The 24,771-nt window shown below is 39.3% G+C and overlaps 1 protein-coding gene across 12 annotated transcripts in view; it reads right to left on the bottom strand.

Moving 5' to 3' along the window:
- The window catches only part of kcnip4a (potassium voltage-gated channel interacting protein 4a), a 146,101-nt gene that overhangs the window by 99,833 nt on the left and 21,497 nt on the right, over positions 1-24,771 (bottom strand). For 2 of the 12 annotated variants that reach the window (XM_044183628.1, XM_044183636.1), the window contains exon 1: positions 2,323-2,759. The exons of 7 other annotated variants lie outside the window; for them this stretch is intronic. In XM_044183628.1, the coding sequence (XP_044039563.1) occupies positions 2,323-2,407 (85 nt within the window). In that variant the 5' untranslated portion in view covers positions 2,408-2,759. 3 more of the 12 variants (XM_044183629.1, XM_044183631.1, XM_044183630.1) reach the window with 3 other exon arrangements.

Here is a 24,771-nt window from a genome sequence, read left to right as displayed (position 1 = left end):
GCTGTGTAAGATAAGTTAATATGGTGTGTTTATAGAGAAATGGATCCACTCAAGTGGAAATTGTCTAATGAATGACTGATAATGGGCTTCGGAATTTGGGGTTTGGGTTGGGGTTTTGAGGACATCTTATGGTGTCCAAAGATGGAAAATTAACAACAGTTCTGCCGGCTTCAAACTAGGATTCTGGAAAATGCACTTCAATCAATCAATAAAATTCCACTTATTCAGCATTTAGCACTGAGTTGACTGTATGTATGTATCCAACACACTAGTACTGAGACTATTGTGTATTCATATTTCATTATTATGAGAATAGAAGAAGATATTATTATAGAGATTCAAGTTTTTTTTGTCCCAAGGTTCATAAAATAGAAACCAAACTAACATTCTTGAGACAATGTGGTCAATAAAAAATTATGTTTCTCTACCTCAGCACACATATACTAATTGGGTTTTGTCCACAGGGAAATATGTCCAGCCTTGTATTTAACATGATCAATAATTAAAAAGTACTGACACTGACATTAAAGACCACAATTCTGCACCTGTAGCCTACAGCCACATTTTTAGAAACCAAAGCTTTGAGGACACTAAGGGAAATTACTACTGAATATACACTAATCATGTTGTGACTAAGTGGGAATTGCAATGTGACCTAAATGACCTGCTGGTAGCTATGGAAACCAACGGCGTACTCCTTTGGGCAGATATAGTAGATGGATTTGTCCAAGCTTGGTATCTCCCACGAGCCTGTGTTTATCAGTACGATTGGAAAGCTGACGCCATCTACACCTTTTATAGAGCAGTCCAGAAATGGAGAGACTCTTCTATCCCATCCTCCCCACTTGTTCTCTCTGTCTCTAAGGTCAAGGAGACAAAGTAGGCCATGGCTGTATTGAAATATTCTCTACTGTATGTGAACAGCTGAATTTTAAAGTCCCCCTTTTTTGCAATACATAAAACAATTTGGAAGGAGCCACTGCAAGAATAAATATTGCAAGTCTCACATGTTCAGAAGGATGTTGGAATTCATTAGCATGGTCGTGTTGCACCTCTCTGGGGATTAGCACCATCTCATTCACGTAGCGTGAAAATCAACAACTTACTCGACAGCGAAGCTCAGTTAATGCAAGAAGGAGACAGGTGCCATGCAAGGCAAAGGTGATAATGTATGCTACTAGTGTAGTCACATCACCTGCACAGCTCACCTGTATAAAGACAAGCACACAATGCACCGTAAGGTCCGAGGATAAAGAATCACAACACAGTCTTAATGACATATGTAAATAATCCTTAACACCAGTTTGATGCATACCAGCAATATGTGCCAGTGATCAGTGCATGCTACTGCTGGTAACCTTTATCATGTATTGAACTCTTCATGGAGTAATCTGCTGGTAATCCACTATAATCCCAGATTTAATCTTGTTAATACCATTGATTCACTTTCTGTTTTATTAGAAAAGCTCTTGGTGTGTGTGTGTGTGTGTGTGTGTGTGTGTGTGTGTGCGGGTGGAACAAAAGGGAAGGAAAAATCTATTACGCTTTGAAGCATGATACAGGTACAGAAATAATGAAAATGAAATAATAAATAATGCTGTGTGTGTGCTCAGTGTACAACAACATCTGCTTCTGGGGATGATTTCAGAAGGATTCAGCATCAACATGCTGCTCTGTATTATGTTTTACTCTTGTGTTTTTGACTGTCACATTTAATTAACAAATGTAGAATTTAGGAGATGAAAAAACCCAAAACACACAATAAAATGAGACTATATACTTTTAACAAAATCTGCAAGCTACGGTGGTCCAAATAATAAAGATGCTAAAAGCATGATGACTGCAAGGCTGGGCTGACAGAACCAATGAGTTTGTTAAATACTTAAATACATGAAAAAATAGCTTTTAACAGCCAAAGACTGCATAAGAAGCTGTCTGATCACACTTACTTAATTTTAATGATTTCACCTTTGCCTCTAGTCATAGTCTTTCCTTGAGTCTTTTTATATTCACACATTCACACAAATTATGATGCAGAGTAGGTAATAAATTTAAGCCCACTCTGGAAATCTTCACAATGCTCTAGCAGGGTTTGTAGGCATAAATGTATACACAAACTAAATACTGTGAGGCATTGATGGTATGCAAGTGTCCTAACAGAGCCCCATGTGTCAAATGTTAACTTTGTAATGAGCTAATTTTATGAAAACGTGAATGAAGTGGAGGAGTTTGACCAAACTGCCAAAAGGATTACACAAAAATCTCGCAAATGGAAACGCAGGACGGACAAATCCGCCTCTAAAAGTCCACCAGGAGCCTTACCGGTGTTGAGCGTGCCAGTGACGAGTCTGAACAGGTACTGTGCGAACTTGAAGATCTCCCGTTTGCACCTTTTCCTGCAGCTCATCTTTGCTCCTGGGAAGGGGAGGGCTTGGAAAGGTCAGCACAAAAGGAGGGCTCTGGCTTCAGGGGAAAAAAATTATAAAAATAGAAACAAAAATCCAAGGAAGACTTTTACTTTGACTAAGTCCCACGACAGGGCGAGTGTCCTCTTCTCTCCTCCACTCTTCTTGGCTGTGTCAGTGTGGCCCTTGTGTCTGCGTGTGGTGGGAGTGATGATCATGAGTGAGTGGAGCTCAGTGAGGGGGGCTCGTCTTGCATGTGTGAGGCTGTGTGTGTACACGTATCTGGGCTGTTCTGTTGCGCGGATGTCTGATCAACGCGGGGATGTTATGCTTTTTTGTCAGGTCATAAATATTTGCTTACCGGCGGTTTACCTCCTGCTCTCTGGGGAAGGTGGGGGTGCTTGCCTCAGTCTCTTTTTTCTTCCTCCAACACTTACTCCTCTTCTGACTTTTTCTGCAACTCCTCTGAACAAACACGCTTCTACACTTCTTCTGTGTTACTAGAGGCTACTCTGTTGGCTTCACAATACAGTGGTTATCCAATGACTCTCTGCGTCTCTGTCTCTTTCAGACACACAAACACACACACACTCCCACACTTGATCTCATAGTGCGCCTGCTGCTCGCTCTACTCAGCACCATCTGTGGATGTTTTACACTCACTGACGGTTGCCATGGAGGTGTGGCCTGATTGGCCCGAGAGGAGGAGGAGGAGGAGAAAAAGAAGAGAGATGGAAAGCACACAAGGAGGAGAAGAAGGAGAGAAATAAAGGATAATTAAGGGGAAAGTGTCCACCAATGAATCAGCAATGATAGTACATTATGGGCCTGCCGCATCATGTGTAATTGAACGTTAAAACAATGAATGACAGTAATTGACAACGGTAATGGTACACCATGGGCTCTTAAGACACAGATAAGGGGAGTGGTAGACAGAGTGACAAATCATTGTAAAAATAAAAAGTCTAGAGGCAGAAAGAGGGTAGAGAGAAAAGCTGTGGAGCTCAGGTTGGTGAGATTTCCTACAACAAAATGTCAAGGTCAGTATTAATAATGACTGACAGGCTATGCCCAGCGTCTGTGATGACATTAAGACAAGCCAAGTGCATCATCTTCTCCGCTAATTAGCCCATACTGTACCTGAATTGCACTCATCTATCAATGCCAAGCTCTCCCATCCGAATAGCCTGTCATTAACTCAAAACTTCAACTGTTTCCAGTCGTATTACTGCAGTGAATTTGCTTAAGAAAACACTGATGTGCTGATGAAATAAGATTTGGCTGAAATCTGCTCTGAAACAGTGTTGATATTCCACAGGTTACTAGACAGTTAGGCAGGTCTATTTTGGTGAATCCTGCTCGATGTAGAGTCTTTGCAGACTCTGACCTTGGAGTTCTTGTCAGTGTGTTATACCAGCACACACACACACACACATTCCTGTTCTGGACTGGAATGAGCAGGGAGGTGATTGTTCCACAGGTAGGAATAAAAGGTGTGCTTGGAGAAAAATTAAGATTTCAAGGACTTGAAGTATTGTGTGAAACTTCTTACTGGGTCAGAGCAGCACAGAGAACTAGTACAGTGTCTCAATTAGGTGAATAATTTACAAGGTACCTGTGGGGCGTAGCAGTGCCTTGGTGACATGACTTGCTTTCATAGAATTTGGCAGGGGACATGACAGACTAATTTAAACAGAAAATTACTTTTTAAAATGTTTTGCAGTGGTAGTTCAAGAAAGAAGAGATGCTTTTTTAATTGACCGTCCACTAAACCCCACCCTCTTAGTTACTGTTGCTATGCATACCAGCACATATTCCCTTTACAATGATAACAGTAGCAGATTTACCATTGAATTGCTTAGCAATTTATGAAAAAATGGGTCCTTATTTCAGACAGATGTAGACAAAAGCAGGCTTCTCAATTCTAACCGGCCACCGTTGATTTTTCTGGTTGAAATGACAACTGCCACTAGCATGTTTTATCATAGCTAGCTATCATTAAAAATTATCTTAAGCTTAATGAACTGGTTGAAAACTGTGTGTCCGGCTGACTGGTTTTGAAACAACCCTGTAAAAGGTTCTTACATAAGCACTTGATGGCTATATACATGATATCATGCTAAAAGACCAAGGCTAAAACTATGTCCCATGCAAAAAGATCCTCACCAGTTGATGATGCATGCAGAAGCTATGGAAATAAAGAAGCAGTATTATTTTGTACTGCAGGTTAGAGCTATTAGCCCTAGTGTTACATACAGTGCAGTATGATAAGGGAAAATTTAAGATCAGACAGCTGTTTCATTTTGACATAGGCCTGTTTGGATACTTTGCGTGAAGAAAAACTTTGACAAGCAAAATATATATTATGATGATTTTTGCTTTATTGTTTGTATTTTCAAACAGCATATTTCACTTTTAACGTCACAAGAGAAAAGGCTTTGAGGATGAGAACTGTGTTTGAAAAATGTAACACTATTACAGATAATTATTTGGCTTGGGTTGCTGGAGTGTCAACTTCCCCAAATCAGCACAGAGCAGCTAACATTAAGTTGCACTGAACTCCAGGATACTACACAGTGGATTTACCAGACCTGAAGGGTTTTCTCTAACATAACCTGTAACCCCACAAAAAATTTAGCTAATGATATGCTGCTTGGCTTTGTGAAATAATGTTACGTTAGCGTTACTACTGTAGGCAGTAAGCTAGTTAGCTGGACATACTAACAATTGCAGCTTACATTAGAGCAGATAAACACACTGTTGAGTCATTCCTTACACTTTATAGCTTGCATTTTTGGTTTTGGAAAGGCTTTAAAGAAGGACATGACATTCCAAACTCTTTAGCTACTGAGTATCGCTCTTACTAGAGCCCCATGCACACTGCTTCAGCATGTGGAGAAATCCAATGCTTGACAGACTTACCATGCCTAGTTATGGTTGCTAAGCTTTGATTGGCCAATTCCTATTAAGGGGAGGGGCTTAACAAATGGCTAATTCTTGCTTTCTTTGAAATATTTTTGTGTAGCTTCTTAAGCCATAATCACATGTTAGACTTAACCTCTTTCTTCAAAGGATATAACTAAGGCTACAGTTGTTACTACAGACAGCTTTACAGACCAACAATGAGGATACATGTGCAATCCCCAAGTGTGTGTTTCTGTCTATACACGCTTGCAGACTTGCATTTGGTCCATATTTTGCAAGCACCACCCACCCACTGACCCCCTGAGAACACTTAATTTCAACACGTGTGCAACTCCATCACCAGTCATCTAGCCCCTGGTTTCCATTTCTATCCATGTTTCCGATAAACAAACATGCCCCTAAAGTCTCTGTAATTTCCATACAGGCACCTGGGAGCAGCTACACTTTTCTATTTTCAGGTCACATCATGCACACACATCTGAGTGTCCATGACCAAATGAGTTCAATGAGGTTTGCCACCTCAATATTTCTGAGGTGAACAGATGGCCTGCTTCTCACGTGAGTGATTGGCAAACGAACACTGACCAAAACAACTTCATTCAGGTACACTGTGTTGCTGGCAAACACAGCTTTTAACTAAAAGCCATATTTTGTCCTGCAAGCCTAGAAGTAACTCCCAGATCACTCTCAAGGCCTCCCCGCCCCCCTGTTGAGTGTTAAGTGTGATGTGTGGAACAAATCACCACATTCCAAGTCCATATACAGTCAGGAAAATCTCTCAACATGAGTCATGTTTACCTTAATGAGTATGGTCAAGGCAAAAAGTGATATGAAGCTGGGGTCAACACAAACACAAATGTTGAAATCTTGAGGGATGTGCGAGTTTAAAGTTTAAAGATGAAAAACATGTGTAAGTGATATCTGGTGAATAGAGAGGGTTCATACTTTCAGACTCCGACTCCAGAATTTATGAAACAATTGTAATATTTTGTGTTGATTAAGAATCAATAAGTAATTTACTTCTGATTTTCTAATCCACCAGACCCTCTGGACATTTGAACAAGCAGAGGAATCTGAAGTCTCAAGTAAAAGTAACCTAATCTTATATTACTGTATCTGCAGCCTTCGGGGTCCTATTCAAACACTATCTTATATAGAAAATAAGCATGTTCATTCCTACAGCACTGACAGATATAGCTACTAAGCATCAAAGTATTATGTAAATAATTGTAGCCTTGAAACAGAATGATTTGGTTAGACACTAAGTACCCTTGAGCTTACTAGAAGAGTTTACTTGCTGAAGTGTGGACTGATTTTACCTCTGTTCCCGCAAAGAGGAAGCTAAAATCAAAGTAGTGCACCAAATAATATTAACAACATCGATTTGGCCTTACAAGCTCTTTGAAGCTTGGCTCAGTTGAAGGGAATAGATACAGAGTGAGTAGGTGCATCAGCTTAACAAAAGTTTCAAATCAGAGTCAAAGGTGCAGGTGTATTTCCTAAAATGTTACCCTTCAACATTCGCCCCGTCATCTAGAATATAAAGTCCCAAAGAAACTTTTCTTTCTTTCCAGACTTTGATGGAACATGAGCTTTTTCATGCTGCACCCTGCAGCAATGACAGGAGTGACAGGAAATAGGCTCCACTCAGGGAGAAGTTGACAGATTTATTGATCCATCTAGAAAACACTAACTACAGGTGCCAGGGGGTGAGAGCCACCATTACCACCAAGAGCCCCCCAACCACCCACCCCCCACTGTGTGGAAGCAGCTTGATCGGCTGTAAAACTGCAGAGAGCGGATTGTCATCAAACATGTGGGGACAATTTACTACCACAGTCTTTCTCTCCGAGATGTATGCATGCTAAACAGCGGTAACATGTCCGCCATTAAATCCACAAACCGCAAGATAGAAATGAAAAACTTCTATTACTAGCTTTACTGTGACATAAAGCACATCTGGAGAGACAAATTAAAAACCACCTTTGAATCTTTAAAATGAAAGTGCATGATACATCTCCATCAGGGCAGGCCAGACACAGAGCTTTGGAGAATGTGGCCACTACATCGAACATCAAGAGCGGAGCCACAATCTATAAAGCACCCTTCTGCAGTGGAGTGTGCTTCACTGCGCTGGATAAGTGCTCCACCTACTCACCTTTCCCTGCTTGACAATATCCAGAAAAAGGTTCTGAAGGTTGCTGGAGTAGAGCAGGACACTGTCTGTTGTCAACTGGCCATCCACAGCCTACAATTTAGTTGTATAGGTTGTTGGTGACTCATGAATTATTAAGCGTTTTATTTTATCGAAACTGATTCTACTTTCTAATTAATATTAATTATTTTTATATCAAATAATACTTCTGCTATTTGCATCATGGGAGTAGCAGACATGAAAAATTAATGGAGACAATTAAACTGTTATTTCCACCAATACGCAACACTAGACAACTCATTAACAGCAAAGCTACAAAAGTCTGCCTCGTCAAACCCTACAGGCACAGTATCTGCAGGCTGTCATTACACAAGCACCGAGTGTAATGTCTTCTAGTACTTGAACATATCGCTGAGCACCAGCATGCACAGACATTAGCAATATCTGCAGGATTCAGTATGAATAGCCAGCTTAGCTGAGTTTTGGTAAACAAGGCAAACGCCAATACGCCATCAGCACAGTACGGGAACCTCTAAGGGAACAGAAGTCAAAGTAAACAATCAGTGGATGCACACCATAGAGCTGATGTCACCCACTCAGTTATGTTTTTTATTCTTTTGTAAAAATGTTCTAACTCTTTATACAATCTCCTACAAGTGATCTTGTGAGTTGAGATGTAGTGAATGTTCTACACTGTTTTTACTGTTATTCTGACATGTGAGTGGAGACCCTGTCAACACTAACTTTACTAAAGAACTAAAAAACAGTACTTCAATATGTTAATATGCTACAGTATAATATCCCGTCAAAGTTCAAAAGATAACTAGGGCTGCATGTTAATCACAATTTTTCCAGAGCACAAGATGATTGCTTGTTTTGTCTGACCTGTTGGTCCAGAACCGTACGAGAAAAACAGCAAATCCTCACATTTGAGAGGCTGGAACCCGAGAATGATCAGCAAATATATCAGTTCATCTTCTATTGCTTATCTAACCACAAACCGACTCTTTGTTTTAACACTAACTTAAATACTTAAAATGGCAAACTTCCACCTTTGTCACATGGGTGAAAAATAGTTAGGCTTGCATTTATAGTAAAAGCAACACTGTCATGGTCACAAAAGCCAATGGGCAAATGAGCACTTGTCCAACAACCAAGCACCATTTTCCTATAACAAAAACATGCAACACAGTAAAAGCTCATCAGCATGAGTCACCACACTACAATACAGGACATTCTGCTGAGTACATAGAAAGCTGGGAGGAGACTATAACTGCAGTATCAGTTCTGTTTACCGTTTCATATATGAATAAATCCTCAGAGACCGCCTGCATAAACATTCTACTGCAGTTGATTTCAAGAGTAAGGGGAGAAATAACTGGAAACAGTAGATATAGATATACTGTAGACAAAAGGTGATGAATTCAATTTCAGATAGAACAGTTAAGTCTGGGCTCTCTGCCCGGAATTGCTGACTGAATACACAATTTCATGATTCTCAAAGATGATATGATGCATCATTGCCAAACGTGCACAATGACAGTAAAAATTCTCAGAGCAGAGAGGCAGTCAGTCATAGAACAAAATAATAAATAAATAAATAAAAATTCTTGAAAAATGTACAGACTGTGCTTTAGCAACAATCTCTGAATCTGTATCGCTTCAACAGAGGCAGTAAAAACCTAGAGCTAATGCTGCGAGAACACATTTTTCAGCACCTGGCCTTAAATGGCCTTAATACTTTATCAAGTCCAGCTTTTTAAAAATCCTCTTGTAAAGGAAAAGATGAGTGAGCTGTGGGGTTTCTCATTTCTGTCAGGGTGAACCCAATAAAGTCAGGGCATGTGCGCAGCTCTCTTTTCTCCCCGTGAAGTTTATAGTTTTGCTCAAAGGCATGATACAGCTGCCAAAGCCTAAAAAACGCTGAATTGTTGTAAAATTTCTCCTTGTAAATCCTCACAAGACATCTACAGAATTTTTTTATTTTTTTTTTTTTGTAAAATGACAGTTTTCTAGACTAAATGGCTTTAAACATTGGATCTGGATTATGTAACCAAAAGGGAACAAAGAGAAGAGCCCTGCCTCATGAGATGCAGGACAGTCTAAAGCTATCAAGCCAAACGGCTGCTATAGTAACCTTTATGGAGAGATAAAGCACACAGAGGCTGTCATTAGGAAAAAGGTTGATCGATTTTGTTAAGCTACCATTAGGAAAAAGGTTAGCCTATTTGTTAAGAGCATATTAGGAAGAAAAAAACAACAACAATGTCTGCGGGGATCTTTGACCCATATTAATGCTGCAACATCCTCGACAGATCCAGTTAGCATTCTGGGAATTAAGGTGAACGCTGAACTTGCATCAAAGCAATGCATGGTTCTCGTTTGAGCCTGGCTGGGCTTCAAACTATATAAATACCAACAACCAATCAATGAGAAGTGATATATAATCGTTTCTCCTTGCTGACCAAGACTAAGCAGAAGGACAACAGCTTGTGCTGAGGTATTACCGTGTTCATGTATTTTTAATTTACTTGCATTTTATCTAGCCTCTTTATTTACGGAAAAAAATATAATAGACCTGCAACTAATGATTATTTTCATTACTGATTCATCTGCTGATTATTTTCTCGATTAATCGTTTTTTCCAATAAAATGTCCGGGAAAAAATGTCAATTGTGATTTCCTAGAGCCCAGGGTGACGTTTCCAAATTGCTTGTTTTGTCCGACCAACAGTCTAAAACCCAAAGATACAAATGCAGTATATACATAAATAAATACATGAAAAAAATGGAAGCAACTGTAAAGGATCATGCATATAAAAAAGGTATTTGCTACTCTTGAGTGTATGGTTATTAAGAGAGTGGTTGTAAACATCAACAGTGATGGTTTATTCAAAAGGTAGAATAATCATTAAATGATTAATGGAGTTGAAGTGCTGAGAGGAAATGAAAATCAAACCCTAAGCCATTCCATTAATTTGCTTACAAATACTAGAAGTTAATAGTAAACTACTCAACACGTTCAAATATTTTCGAGATGATACCGTATTGTGGAATTCTTATCTGGCTTTGTACATGTATAGTACAGTGTATGAGGCATAGATGAAGGTTTACTACTACTTGGATTTATATATTCTTCTATATTCCACACGTCACCTTCAAACCCTGATAACCAAATGAGACGTGTCCTTAACAAAGTGATTAAAGAGGCCATCAGCTTTCTTTGAGGGAAAAAAACTGCTGGTAAGAACCATTTCGAGCCAAGTAAAACAATGCGGTGCTTTTTCTGAAACATAAGATAAACGGGAGCTGTGACAATGCAGGGTGTCACTGCAGATAAGAGCCGGGTCGATATCTGAAGTCAGTAATGAATTGCTTATGACATCAGTATACTAATGTTAGCACAACTGCTCCCTTAGGGCACAGCTGAAAAGCATATGGGATGCCTCCTCACATTAAAATCAATTTTCCTGCTTTGAATGCACTTTACAGACCACTCGGATACAGCGTGTGTACTCTGCGTTACAACAGAAGAATAGATCGTCATAATGAACATAGGGCAGGTTTTAAATGGTGCTCTGTCTAAATGCTTATCAAGATGCCCAATGCAGTCAGTCTTCAATGGCATTCATTACCATTCTTCAGAAATAGGCAGAGCTTGTTTTGAAAAGGTCATTACTGAAAACTGATATAATCCCTTTCATTTTAAATCTGCTGATGGGATACCTTATAACAGCACAGTGAAGCCTGCAATGCAATCTCACGTTCCCCAAAGTAAGAACACAGTACTGTAAATCTCTGTCATTACTCCTTGGTTGCACAGACAACGTTTTATCTACACCACGGTATCTTGCCGGGGCTATTCGCAGAGATGAAGGCTCTCGAAAAAGACACTGATAAGGGTGACTTTCTTTGTATGTCCATTCACATACAGCTGAGAAGGGGCTTGTAATGGAAAACTCTTATTTTCTGGGAAACTTCAGCCCCAGACAGGATGTGTTTGGCCCAGCTCCACTTCAAAGATGAACGCTTTATTTCCTCCTGCTTCCATTTTAATCGCAGGCTCTGAAATGGTGAAACTGACTTCCAGCTCTTTTTCAAGGGGCATTAGGTCTTATATTAATGCCTGCTGACAAAAGCTGCTTTCATACTGCAAGCCTTAATGGTCAATTCTGATGTATTGTAGAGATCAGACTTCTGATTTCCATGTAGCCAATATCTAATACCAATCTGAAAAGGTAACATGCCCTTAATCAACCATGAATGCTTCTTTTGTTGAATTCTTTAGATGTTTGAACCAATCCCTAAGGCTTTAAAGTTTGCGGTGACATTGCAGCCACATTCACCTGTGATCCTGTTCAGCCATTTCTTTTGATATGCTTTCAAACACAGACTGGTTATAATAGGCGCTTTGAATTTAGCTTGAAGCATTTCTCTAAATCCTTATGAGGTGCAACACCTCATTATCCCTCCACTGAACAATGTCCTTCATGCTCACTTGTATTGCCAACAATGTGTATGTTAGACCGCCACTATAGGATACAAAAGAACTGCTGGAGGGATATGAAAGTTGTGTGAATTTTAATGACTTTTTAGATTGCTCATGTATCAGATGTGTGAACCACATGTGAAAGTGGAACAAATCAGAGTTGAAAATGTCAGACTCAATGCGATTTTTTATACCGTCATTAAAAATGCAATCTGTGTGAAGGGGAAAAAAGTCGGAACCAAAGACAGCCCCTACAGCTGTTTTTGGTAACCTGACTCTGAACATCACTGATTGGTGATGCTAATGCTTGAAAATATCACCCAATGGAGAGCAGCGTTTAGTATTGGTGAGGACTCTATAAGAGAGGAGGTGTTTAGCAAACATGCTAAAGCACTAGGGGACAGGGGACAGCGAATGCAGCTGTATTCTTGAAGGAACTAAGTGCTTGTGACATCATTCTACTTTTTTGTGATCTATGCATAATGTTGTAGCTGAGTATGTCCCAAGTCGCCAGAGCCCATTTCACCCACCAGGAACTCTGGTTGCTAACCTGCCACATTACAAAATTAATAGGGGGCAAAACAGACAAGCCTAAGGTCAATGATGGAATACAAACAAACAGGACTGAAACAAAGTTTGTGAGAGAGTCCACTAGAGTTGAAATAATTAGTAAATTAATTGATAAGTTGATCTCAGAAACCTAATCAGTTTATATTTGTTTATTCTATCCTATTCTATTTTTATAATCAATTAATAGTTTCAGTCATTTTTTCACCTAAAATGCCAAACTTTTTTTTCTAGCTTCTGAAATTTGCACATTTGATGCTTTTCTTTGTCATATATGATAGTTGACTGAATATCTTTAAGTTTTGGCCTGTTGTTGGGAAGAAACAACCAATATTAATATATGTTACCATTGACTCTGGGACATTATAGTCATTTTTCTGTATTTTCTGAAAAAAATCTGCAGCCCTAAACTGCACTGTTTATTTGGTCTTAGTAGTTATTACACAAAAGAAATGAAAAGTTTCGAATCCCAACTGGCTCTTTATTAGTGTTTTGTTTTTTTTTGGTTTTTGTGCATGTGAATTCAAATGGGAATTTAAAATTGGTATTTAAACTAACAAAGCAAATAAGCAAGCAATTGTGACAGTGTTTTGGTTTAACGGATATATTTATTGAGTGTGCAATATTGATTCATTTCCTACTCCGTTTTTTTTTCCTCTGTTATAAACCAAAACCAAAAAGCTCAATATAACGCAGGGAATCTAGTAAACAATAAAGAAATCCATGCAGCAAGAAAGCGGCAGGTTTTACAGTGAAGCAGTGTTTAAAAGTGTTTAAATAAACTGCACATTGCATTGGAAGGAAAGGGACTTCATAACAGCAGCACAAAGAAAGGAGACTGGATCAGAAAGCCATGAGGCTTTCATCTGTTAGATGAACAGTAAGTCAGAAGACAGACATAAAGAAAACCCCAGATAACTACTTTACGCAGCCAGGAACACCAGTTGGCACATTCATAGTGCTAAGAAGTCTAATGCCGACTTTTAATGTTACAGATCTTGCTCATATTTACCACCTCAGAAAATCTTGGTTGCAGATTTTGCTGCCCCTCCCTTAGATTTTGGGGATTTCTTGTGACATTTAAGATCTGCCTGAGTATATTATATTAGTATACATATAGTATAGACGCTGAATGTTGGTGAGAGCAGGGAAGAGAGAATGAAAAAGAAGGAAATCACACTATGTCTGAGTAATGAACACATCAAGCCCAGGGACAGTAATGAACTTCATCCTGTCTTCCTCAACCTCATCCCTCAGTTTGATTGAGTGAGGGGTCAGCGTTCGTTTTCACTGAGAGCAAAAACAATAATGATCCAGAAAGCGTCAGTCCCCCATATTTACTGTTCCTCTGGCCAGCCGGGTCTTTAAATATGATGGCACACTAAAGACACAGACATCATGAATCTCAAACTATTTTCTTTGAGGTGACTGAATGGGTAAAAGGGGGCAGAGTATGGCACCAGGGTAATAGAGATGGCATTTAAATTATGGGTTTATACTGTAGAGGGCTGCTTCTATTTGAAAATGGAGTAGGTCCAGTATTGAATGTTAAGGTATTGTCTCAACGTCAGTTTTCTGATTTGTTCACTTCTCTGAGCAAGACCATTTCTGTTATAATGACATAATGGCTGAAACTTCTCTTTTGTATATCAATTTATTGGTCAGAAGAAGGGCATATTATTAGGAACACAGAGTCTCGTTAAGATCATCTGGAAATTCATTTTAAAGCTGCAACATGTGCTCTCATATTGTAAAATACTGTTTTAGTGAACAAAACTTCCATATAAAATCCACTTTATTTCAAGGATGGAAATGAAGCAACTAGAAATATTGTTCTGGAAATAATCATAAGCTTGATGTTGATATGCTGGCCTGGCACTTGACATGTAGATCGGTCTGTTTAGGAAGCTGCATCAAACACTTGTTCTCTCAAGATTTGAATATGCTTGTTTTAAATATTGTTACTTTGATACATTTTCAAATAATTGCACAACTTCAGTTGTATATGGTAATCATATGGGAGGGAGTTGGTTATGTAAATATCTCTGAGTAGGAGCCAATCTGTCTTTCCTCAATCTCTCAGGAGCACTGAATGTGAGGCTAAGCAGAGCCAATAGGGGGGTAGAGTCCTTGTTAACATACTGATGAAAGCCAGTAAAGACCAATGTACATTTACAGGATTTATATCTTCTTGAGCAAAGCCAGGAACATGTTGTCTCTGTTTTATTTGACTTTTTTCCCCTTGTAAAGTCCTTAAAAACAGATTTTTCCACAAACCTGAAAACAATGAACCAAAGAATGGACTGAGCAGTTGAATGAGTGTGAACATTAATCCTGACACATTAAATCATTGATAAGAGCTATGGTGTGCTGGAGCAAATTCACCAAGGGCCACCTTTAGTTGGCTCACTAATAATGTGGTAGCCTTGAGCTTTGATGGAGGGGAGAAAAAATGAGGCGGGAGATTGGGTTTACTGCTGTGTGGCTGCTTTTTATTTCATAATTCAGAGCTAATCAACAAAGGACCACTAACTGCCATCGTTATGGACTATGCAGAGACTGTAGCAACTGAGGGAGCACTCAAAAAAAGGAGCAAAGGCAGAATTACACAGCAGAACATAAATCCAAGACTCAACCAGACTGAACCCTGACAGGACAAGTCAGGGTGCAGTACATGATGTATTCCTAATTCACCATTTTAACAAGACTTCTACCCCTTTTACACTGGGCAAAAAACCCCACTAACATCTTGTTTGAAAGGGTATAATCGGCATTCACTCCCGGGTCAAATGACTCTCCAGTAGACATGGGTATTTATCGGCTCCCGCTCCGATCGGCCGTGATGTAAACATGCTACACGCTAATTTTTGCCCCTTTTCCGGCATGAATCTTTCATCTGTTTCTATCTGCGGATGTCTATGAACGTCTCATCCGTATGTTTATGTAGTATTAGCATGCTAGGCTGACAGTCTGAAAGCTGTGACTTTATATCCGTAGTGTGAAGTCTTTCAGAGCACACAATCATAAACACACCTGTCACACACACCATATTTTTGTACAGTCTATGTGCTACACACAGCAACATTGTCACTAGCCTCCATGCTGCTTTCCACTGTTTACTAACCCTGTTTTCAGGAAAAAAAAGAAAAGGCAAACTGGTCTATTGGCAGTGTGAAAGGAGTCATTCGCCTATTTTAGCGGGTTTGACCGCGTTTCAAAAATCCGCCTATACATGCTAGTTTTGGTGTAAAAGGGGTATAAGAGTCGAAAGCCATGATAGTGGCTCTGTAAGGCTGTAGACACAGCACTGCTTTGAACTAAATGCTAACATCAACAATGCAAACATGCTGATGTTTAACGGGTAATGTTTAACTTGATCACCATCATAGTTTAGCGTGTTAGCATACTATCATTTGCTAATTAGCACTAAATACAAAGTATAGCTGAGGCTGATAATAATAAAATTTGACCTGATGATGGTGCTAGAGGAAAAGTCAGGGGACCACTGAAGTGATTACAATTCATCCCCAGGGGGATATGAACGTCCAAATTTCATGGCAATCCATCCAAAAGTTAAGACATTTCACTCAAAGTCACAAATGTCAACCTCATGGTGACACTAGAGGAAAGGTCAGTGGATCACCAAAGGCATTAGGATTAATCATCTGGGAACTATGAATGTCAACCATGTTGAGATATTTACAGTCTGGACAAAAGTAGCGGACCCAACGACCAACAGATACATAAAACAGAGAAGAGAATCAGAGAAGAGCTGGAGAAGGCCTGGAAGGTGAACGGAGCACTCGGGGGCAGTGACCCCCAAACTGGAGGAGTGGCTACAGCAGATCCCTGGAAGAACACCAGACATCTCGGGCCAGAAGAGTGCAGTACTAGGAACAGCAAAGATACTGCGCAGAACCCTCAAGCTCCCAGGCCTCTGGTAGAGGACCCGAGCTTGAAGGATGAGACCACCCGCGGAGGGTGAAGGACCAAGTTTTTTTTTTTTCCCACACACACACACACATAAAACATTCATGTATTCACAAAAAAGCCTACATGTGCTTGAAACATTGCTTGGGATCAAAGAGACTGTTTGGTATTTTCTCCACAGTTATCTCATGAGATCTACTTAATTGGAGATCTTTCTAATATGGCAGAATGTACCTTAAGGGGAAGATTAGGGTTTTTTTTAAATCTCAAAACTTTTTAAACCATTGTCATTACTGAACTCAAGATGTTAATTAATCTTGATGATTTCATTATCAATATTTGTGCTCATTTGATTTAAATATTTAAACTTAATTTACAGTAACTCACATGCCATGTTGAACTCAGATTCCTGCACCACACTCTGCGTAACATTTGAAATGGCATTTGCATGAGAAATACTGTATGTTCATGGTATGCTCCACATTGTTTCAGTAATCAAAATGGGAGGCCTATGTACAGTAGGTGTGGCATGAAATAACCTTGCTCAATATTCAAATCAAAGTTGCCATTAAATCACCAGTAAAGTAATTCAGAGTCCCCTGGGAACAATTAGGATTTGGTGTATGGTCACCTGTATTATTAACCAGCCGAGAACAAAGACACACTGAGCAAATCAAAGTGCCAACCCCCCACTACTGTGGGAGAATTACCTTACTCAGCAACACAAGCTGGGACCTTTCGTTTTTTCTTTAAAAAAATCCCTCACAGGTAGAAGCTCTCGTATCTTCTTTGTTTTGAAGATGTGCAATACATTCCATGGTAGTGTCGGCTTATAGAAATATCATTATACAAATATATCAACTATAAAGTGTTCCTGGAAATAAGATTTTTTCAGAGCTAAAATGACAAATTTAAACGACTGTGCGCCTATAAAAACTGTAAAGTGTAAAAAGACTTGTGGCAGGAAAGAAATATACTGCAGTTAAAATATTACATGCTCAACCTATCAACAAACTTTTAATTCACTTATTCTGCAGCTACACATGAAGGCTTCATTTGAACCTTTTAACACTGGGGGGCACAACACTACGCTCTCTTTCAAAAAGCTATTTACTGAATGATTGCCTTGAAGATGAGAAAAATAAAACAACTTAGACGCTGCCATGGGAATAAGCAGATTACACCCACCACCATGCAGTACAAATGATCATTAGCACTGTAATTACTGGGAGGCCATCACATTTGAAATTCATCAGTAGAAGTGGATTGCCAGTAAGCACTTCTAGAAGTACGAGGAAATGCATCACAAGGGGATTATGTGGTGGGCTAATGTCCTCTGTTTTACAAAAAGGTGCCATTCCCTCAATTAGCCGTTTCTGGAGAGTTCAAAAGTTCCTGTTTCTTTGTAAACAATCGTGGATCATTCAGCACTGTTTGCATGAGTTTGGCTGTATGAATGATGTACTGAATGTTACTAATATAAACTATATATTTGATGATCTAACGTCCTTTTAATAATTTAAAGATGCTGTAGTGTAATGAAAAAGTACTATTACTCGATAATAATTGCTGTTACTTAATTGTGGTTCCATAATGTCAAACAAGCACACAGCAAGAACTCATGCACACAATTTATTCTGGCAAGTGACTCTGTTATTGTTAAGACAGAGTTAACTGTCATAACAAAGCATATATTGTGCCATGCTAAAAACCTCTGCAGGCCAGCTGAGATCCTTCTTGTTTCCATGACCTCATTTTGTTTGGTTTCTTGCAGGAGGCCTGGTGTGGTTTGTTGACCTCATTTCTGTAGGGTGCGCGTCTGCCGAGCACAAACTACAACAGTTACTTAAGAAGGATAGGCCTCGTCCACTGGGAGCACTGACACTCTAGGTTTTTCCCTCAAGTGAGAACAAATGGGACTAGTGCCATTAACGGAGCAGTAAATATCAAGGTTGCCCTTATTGTGTAGCTGCATGGGTGAGAAATTCCCAACCTTTCACTTTCTGTGAAAGTAAGAAAAACCCAGAAGTGCCATTTAAAAAGACTGGGTCAATGCTACCAAGGAACTAATAAGACACCAATTTCCAGTTGTACAGCGAGAAAGGGATCTTCACTATGACATAAAGGTAACAAAGTGAGCTTTCTTTCACAGTAATTTCTATGACAACATAAGAAAAGTAATTCTCCAAGGTCGATCAAGGCGCAAGGGACTGGCTGGGTGTTTCAAGAAAAACTGATCAAGTGCATTTCAGTCTGACTAAAAACAGTACTTTACTGTATTTCCACCATAATTACCATAATTTCCGTACTGATACCAAAACATTATTTCTTTCAGCACCCTACATAAAGGAATAAACATATTTTTCTATAAAACCCTTTTTAGTGTTTTTGTGACGGTACATTGTGACTGTGCAATGATTTTTCTGTTAAGTTTCTGTGTTAGAGGTGCAGCATCTGGGCTGGCCATCTACTGTATGTGTCTAGGTCTCATTGGACAACTGAAAAAGATTCAGCCTCCTTGTAGAATATATATAGGTTGTAAAACGCCCTGATGAAGGCTTGTGCCAAAACACATTGTTTAAATAAAGAAGACTCAAGTGCTTCCAAGTTGTTTCACACCTGGAAGATAAGGAAATTAATCTAATAACAAACTATGCTTTAGAAAATGGTAATATAATGCTGTTTTTAGATAATGGGTAATTTTGTACACATTCAAGGTTTCCAGAGGATGAAGCCTACTGACCTTGATAATTCCCTGGCCATGACCCACTAACAGGTAAAAAAATGTCCACTTATCCAGTGATCTCTTTGATGGATTGGCACAAAATTTTGAACTGACATTTATGGTTCACTGACGATGAATCCTAATGCCTCTGCCTTTCCTAACTTTTTCTCTAGCGCCACCATGAGGTTCACATCTGTGGTTTTTAGTGAAATATCAACAACTATTTGATGGATTTCGATGAAATTTGGTAAGACATTCATGTTTCCCTCAGGATAAATTGTGAAAATGTTGGCGATCTCTTTCATCTAGCACCATCATCAGGTCAAAATTTTAATTTGTTCAATACTTTGATTTATGATCTAATACCTGCAAAACTAATGAGCTAGTAATAATCAGCTTCTGCAGTAAAATAAGTTAACACCTAAACAAGCTAAAAAAAAAAAAAAAAAAAAAAGCTTGTTTCACGGCCCTTTTTGGTTGGAAGTTTAAAGTCGGTTTCAGCTCCGACCACACCCAACAGTGATGTCACAACGTACTGACACACCCCAGAGTACACTTCTACATCAAAGCAGCAAGGTGAGAAGTTAAACCACCAAAGGTCAGCAAATACAAGATTTTCTGCTGGTGATGAGTTGCTCTTTAACAAAACAAGCTAAACTTCTTAAATGTTAAAAGTTGTCTAAACACAAGCAGTACTACTATTTTTTTCTTGAATCAAAAACAAATCTTAAAAATGATTATCTAAATCAGAAAAAGTCTGATCAAAGAATAAGTAAAGAAGAGTATGAATATTAGTAAGCATCCAATGCTAGCTTTCGTTACTTGACAGTTTGATACTCTGTACTACTGACACATTTTGATCCATACCAAAAAAGTATTGCGGTTTGATACCCATCCCTATGCTTTCATAAAATGAATTTGTGTAATATATACACTTGTTATAAATGTTTCAGTAAAGGCCAATATATGGGGCATTGTAGTGGTTTAGTTACTGTTAAACATGTCCGGGTTTATCAGTCCAGCTGTGGCAGACTCCAGTCTGTTCAACAGATTTGTGCTTGTGTCTTAGAGGAGCAGGTTTTCATTCTGTTGCAGCCTGCCAGCTTCAAGCTGTAAAATGTAACTTTTCTCTGGCATTCAGACAGAGCTTCCACCTTCAGCCATCTGTCTCCGTCTGTATACCTGTACGTGCACTGTCCTTATCTATTCCTTCCACCACTTCTCCTGCTAATTACTCTCCCCTTTTGTTTCTCCACTTCTCTATTGTCTCTCTCCCGGTCTTCTATTCTTCACCTTCCACCATGTATCTGCTCACAGATGTCCCTCTTGGCTGGGGTGGTCTACACTGCTGGGCTTGAGAGGTTGCTTCCACTTCCACAGTATCTAACCCCGCTCACAGGCTCAACTGCAGGGTATTGGCACATAAAGGAGCACAAATGGCAATATCATTAAAACTCCCCACAGGGCAGGACTTACTCTCTCAAAACCTCTGACAATGTGAATTTTATTTTAACTGCATTTTTTAATTTAAAAAGTCTTCCATTTCACAGTATAACAATTTGTCCTTTCTATTTGTATCAGTGTGTATATCAGCGTACAGGACAGACAGTGAGGAGATACACACTGGCTAGCCTATCTATCTCTTCCATTACCGGGATGGTGATTTGCCTTCCTAATGAGGCTGCAAAGAAAAAGCTGCAATTAGAGCATAAGCAAAGGTTATAAAGAAGGCACACTCTATGAACTGAGAGACAGTCACGGTAAAACAAACTTACTGTATGTGTACCACTCCAAGTCATGCTCTTCTATAATGACTAGATCCTGTTTTGAATCAATATTACAGCCGCCAGAACATTTACTTCCTAATGGATTATTTTTACTACACTATGACTGGTGCTCATTTAAAATCATGATCTCAATTAGCAGACCTGTAAGTGTCAAATATCTTCCTGCCATAGAACTGCTTTTAATCCTGTGTCTTCACATAAGCAAATATGAGGCACATTAAAACTCTGATAACCAAACAGTTAATTCTGAGGTGTTTTAACTTAAGTTTTTTTAAGTAGTCTTTATCAAAGCACCTTCAAATTTGGCAACTGAGTTCCCTTTCATTCAAGAAAAATTGCACTTTCATTTTTTAAACATGGTAACCGATTAGAACAGAAGAATCAATCAACTTTTTTTCTGCACAGCTGTGATGTGTTTCAAAATTAGAGAAAGAAAAAAGTTAAGAAATTTGCTGAAGTAAAAGTGCTAGAGTAAACAAATATAAACACTCCTTTAAATATGTGATATTCAGTGAAATGCCAGTTAAACAGCATGCCCACCACATTTGCAGTAAAACCATCCAAACTACTCCAAAATTACAATCTGTTTGCAACTATATCACAAAATGGCAGGTAAATGATGACATGTTTCTATTGTGCAATCCCGAGACACAGTCTAAGCACCCTGTCATTTGGCAGCAATCTGCAGACAGGTGTACTGTTGGACGGCAGTTTCACTGGGATGCTCCCAGTAGGAATCATATTTCTGTTTCTTTCCAGAGTGACAGGTTGATGCTGCCATCTGGGACAGTGCCCACACCTTGTACTGGACATATGTCATATGATATGTTTGTCATGGCAAAATGCTGCATTAGAGTCAAAGTAATGTTAATAATAGATAGTGATGAAGACGTCCTAAGCCAATCTGTAGTGTTGCCTATTAAAGTAGGTTTTTAATGATCGAGCTTAGACACATGCATTTCAAATCATTTCATATTGGGTAGCATGCTACTGCTGCCTTTGGTAACTACACTTTGATTTATTCTTCAGCTGTTCCTGCTGCAGGAAACATAAAACATCCTTTTTTGTGTGACAGAGGTTTTTTCCAATAAAGACCTTATAAAGCCAAGTGATCAGAAAGGCTAAGTAAAAATGTACTAAACAGGGTATAGATTAGACATCTACTGTGTTATTTAAATGCTACAAATGCTACAAGTTACTTTAAAATTACTTTACTCAAAGCATTCAAATATCCAGAAATACCTAATTACAGTAGGCCAGAGATGCTTATTCTTCATGTTGAACATTAAATACATCACACCTTATTAGACACTATCTCAGGGGGGGAATATGAATGAACTCGCATGATCTTTCGGGCCTGGCAGTGAACCTCTGCCTGCTGCTCGGATGCTGCCTGACAAACAGGCAGGGGAGATAAATTAGACCGTGACAGGGACAGGTGTGTTAAAGCCAAGTGACACAGACACAAGAAAGTCATTTCTGCCCTGCAGCAGCCAAAGGCTTGCAAGGTTTCACTGTACAGGGTATCAATCAGGAGGGCCTATTTATAGAGGGCCCATGCTCCTGCTAGAATACAAACACTTGACTGAAGTAGGTTACCAGCAAAAGGCTTTATCACCAGCAGGCGAGAGGACAAAGGAGGACGTGTGAGGAAAAGAAAGTGGCCAGGTTGAGGTTAAATTATGCAGAAGCAGTTGATGATTAATGACAGTCACAACTTCACACCAACTTTTCCAGGACTACTGTTGTAGTCTATAGCTAAATGAAGAGCCTGTACATCTCCACAGTGTGTTTCCTGCTCCATTAAACAGGAAACCTGTTTGAAGATACTTTGCTGTTGGTCATCAGATTTTCTTGGCTGCAACCAACTGTTATTTCCATCGATTAATCTTATGATTATTTTGAAATGGAGAAAATGCTCCACCAAGAGCCAAGGTGGCACTTTGCAATTTGCTTGGTTTGTCTGACCAACTGTCCGAGATCCAATGATATTTAGTTGACAACAATCTCACCCCAAGGTCCAGTTAGTCACTGTTCTGGATCTTTCGATCATATAACATGATCTTCGCCAGCACAGCGAGGTTGCCCAGTTGTCACAGAACTGTAGAAGTTCAAATTTGTTTTTCTTTTTACCTGTTACAAACTGGGAGTGCCTCGTTTGAAAGACTTGGGCATTTATCGAGCAGAAAGGGTCTAACGAAAGATGTTACTGGATTATGGGAAATTTAGGTTCCAGTGTTTGTGGAGCTTGATCTATACTAGGAACTGAAAATCAGGATATCTCGGCCTCTGCTGCTTCAATTTTGACTATTCTTTCTTTAGTCTGCCTCTCAAACGTTTGACAACTTTGTGGAAGTGGAGAACAAAATTGCTGGAATACTCCTTTAATTGATTAGTCGGTGGAATAAAAATTAATCTGCAACAATTTTAAAAATTAATTAATCGTTATCACAAAATGAAAAATGCCAATACAATTGACTGGTTTCCACTCCTAAAATAAGAATGTATTCTGGTTTTCTAAGTCTTACGTGATAATAAACTGAATTTGTTTGGGTATGAATGTTGTTTGGACAAATAAAGCAATTTGAATGCAGCCCTATTTCTCTTTTTCATTTGATAACTGACTGTCAATTGGAATGGTTCGATTGATTTTCTGTTCTGTTTCTGTTCTCTCAACTAATCGTTCAGGATAAAGTGGTGCCTAGGCTCACATGTGGGTTCCTCTCAGAAACAAAGAGTCACCAGGTCTGTGGAAAAACACCTGCATGTGGCAACAAATGCATATTTAATAATGTGTAGAATGAGTTCCTGGTATAGCTTAGACAAAAGGACCCAGCTTGGTTACAGCAATGACCAGAACGCGGTCAAGTGTTGAGCCACCCGGCATCTCAGTTAGCTGTATTCAACAGTTGTTGTCTGTAGGCTACTTTAAGGTGTTTTACAAACAACATGGTTTGCTGGTTTGCCTATTCTTCGACTAATCCCTGGCCACTAGCTGCTAATCCCCATTTATCAACAAGGGTGTGCGGGTCGTGGCCAAGTCTGAGAAAGAGAACGGCAGGCTCACTGTTGTGACATAATGGAAAGTGCTTCTCGAATCATGTGTGCTTCGGCTGGGTGATATTTAGGCCATTTATAGAATTGTTAGGGAGAGTATTATCTGCATTGCACAATGACCAGCATGACCAGCAGAAGGCTTTGCCTCTGTTAATAACAAAGCAATGATGATTTTAAATTTAAAAACATGAATTTTAATACAGATAACAATACACCAATTGCCAGAGTGTTGTAAAATGCTGTATCCCTGGAGGATAATATAAAAAACATTGTTTCCAACAGAATAGAACTAACCTGCCAGTATGCAGAGATGTGAAACACGCTGGCCACTGCATTTCAACAAATTCGCTATCGTCATCTCTGAGCCCATTAGCTGTAAACAACATGCAGTATTTTCTCTCTGGCTGTCACCAGTACTGGCTAGCGCTATGAATAAGATTAATTTCAGGGAAAGGTATCACTGTTGGATCCTTTCCCCCTCATTCTCCAGCAATCCTTTTCACAACATATGAATCAAATGAATGACAGCATTAGGACATGTCTGCATCTCAGCCAGCCAGCAGTCCCTGGGCAATCGCTCTTCTTCCCCTCTCCTCTAAACTGAGAGGCTGCATGCTGCCTCAACTTCCCCTCTAATCCATCATTGCCTTTTCCCATTTCCACCTTAGATCCACAGAAGCCTGCACTCTTGACCAAGTGGGAAAAAAGATTAAAATGGAAAGCTAGTTGCTT

This window comes from Siniperca chuatsi, linkage group LG22, assembly GCF_020085105.1.
Source record: "Siniperca chuatsi isolate FFG_IHB_CAS linkage group LG22, ASM2008510v1, whole genome shotgun sequence".
Classification (NCBI taxonomy): domain Eukaryota; kingdom Metazoa; phylum Chordata; class Actinopteri; order Centrarchiformes; family Sinipercidae; genus Siniperca; species Siniperca chuatsi.
Note: the sequence above shows the minus strand (reverse complement) of the source record. Positions and strands in the feature narration are given on the sequence as shown.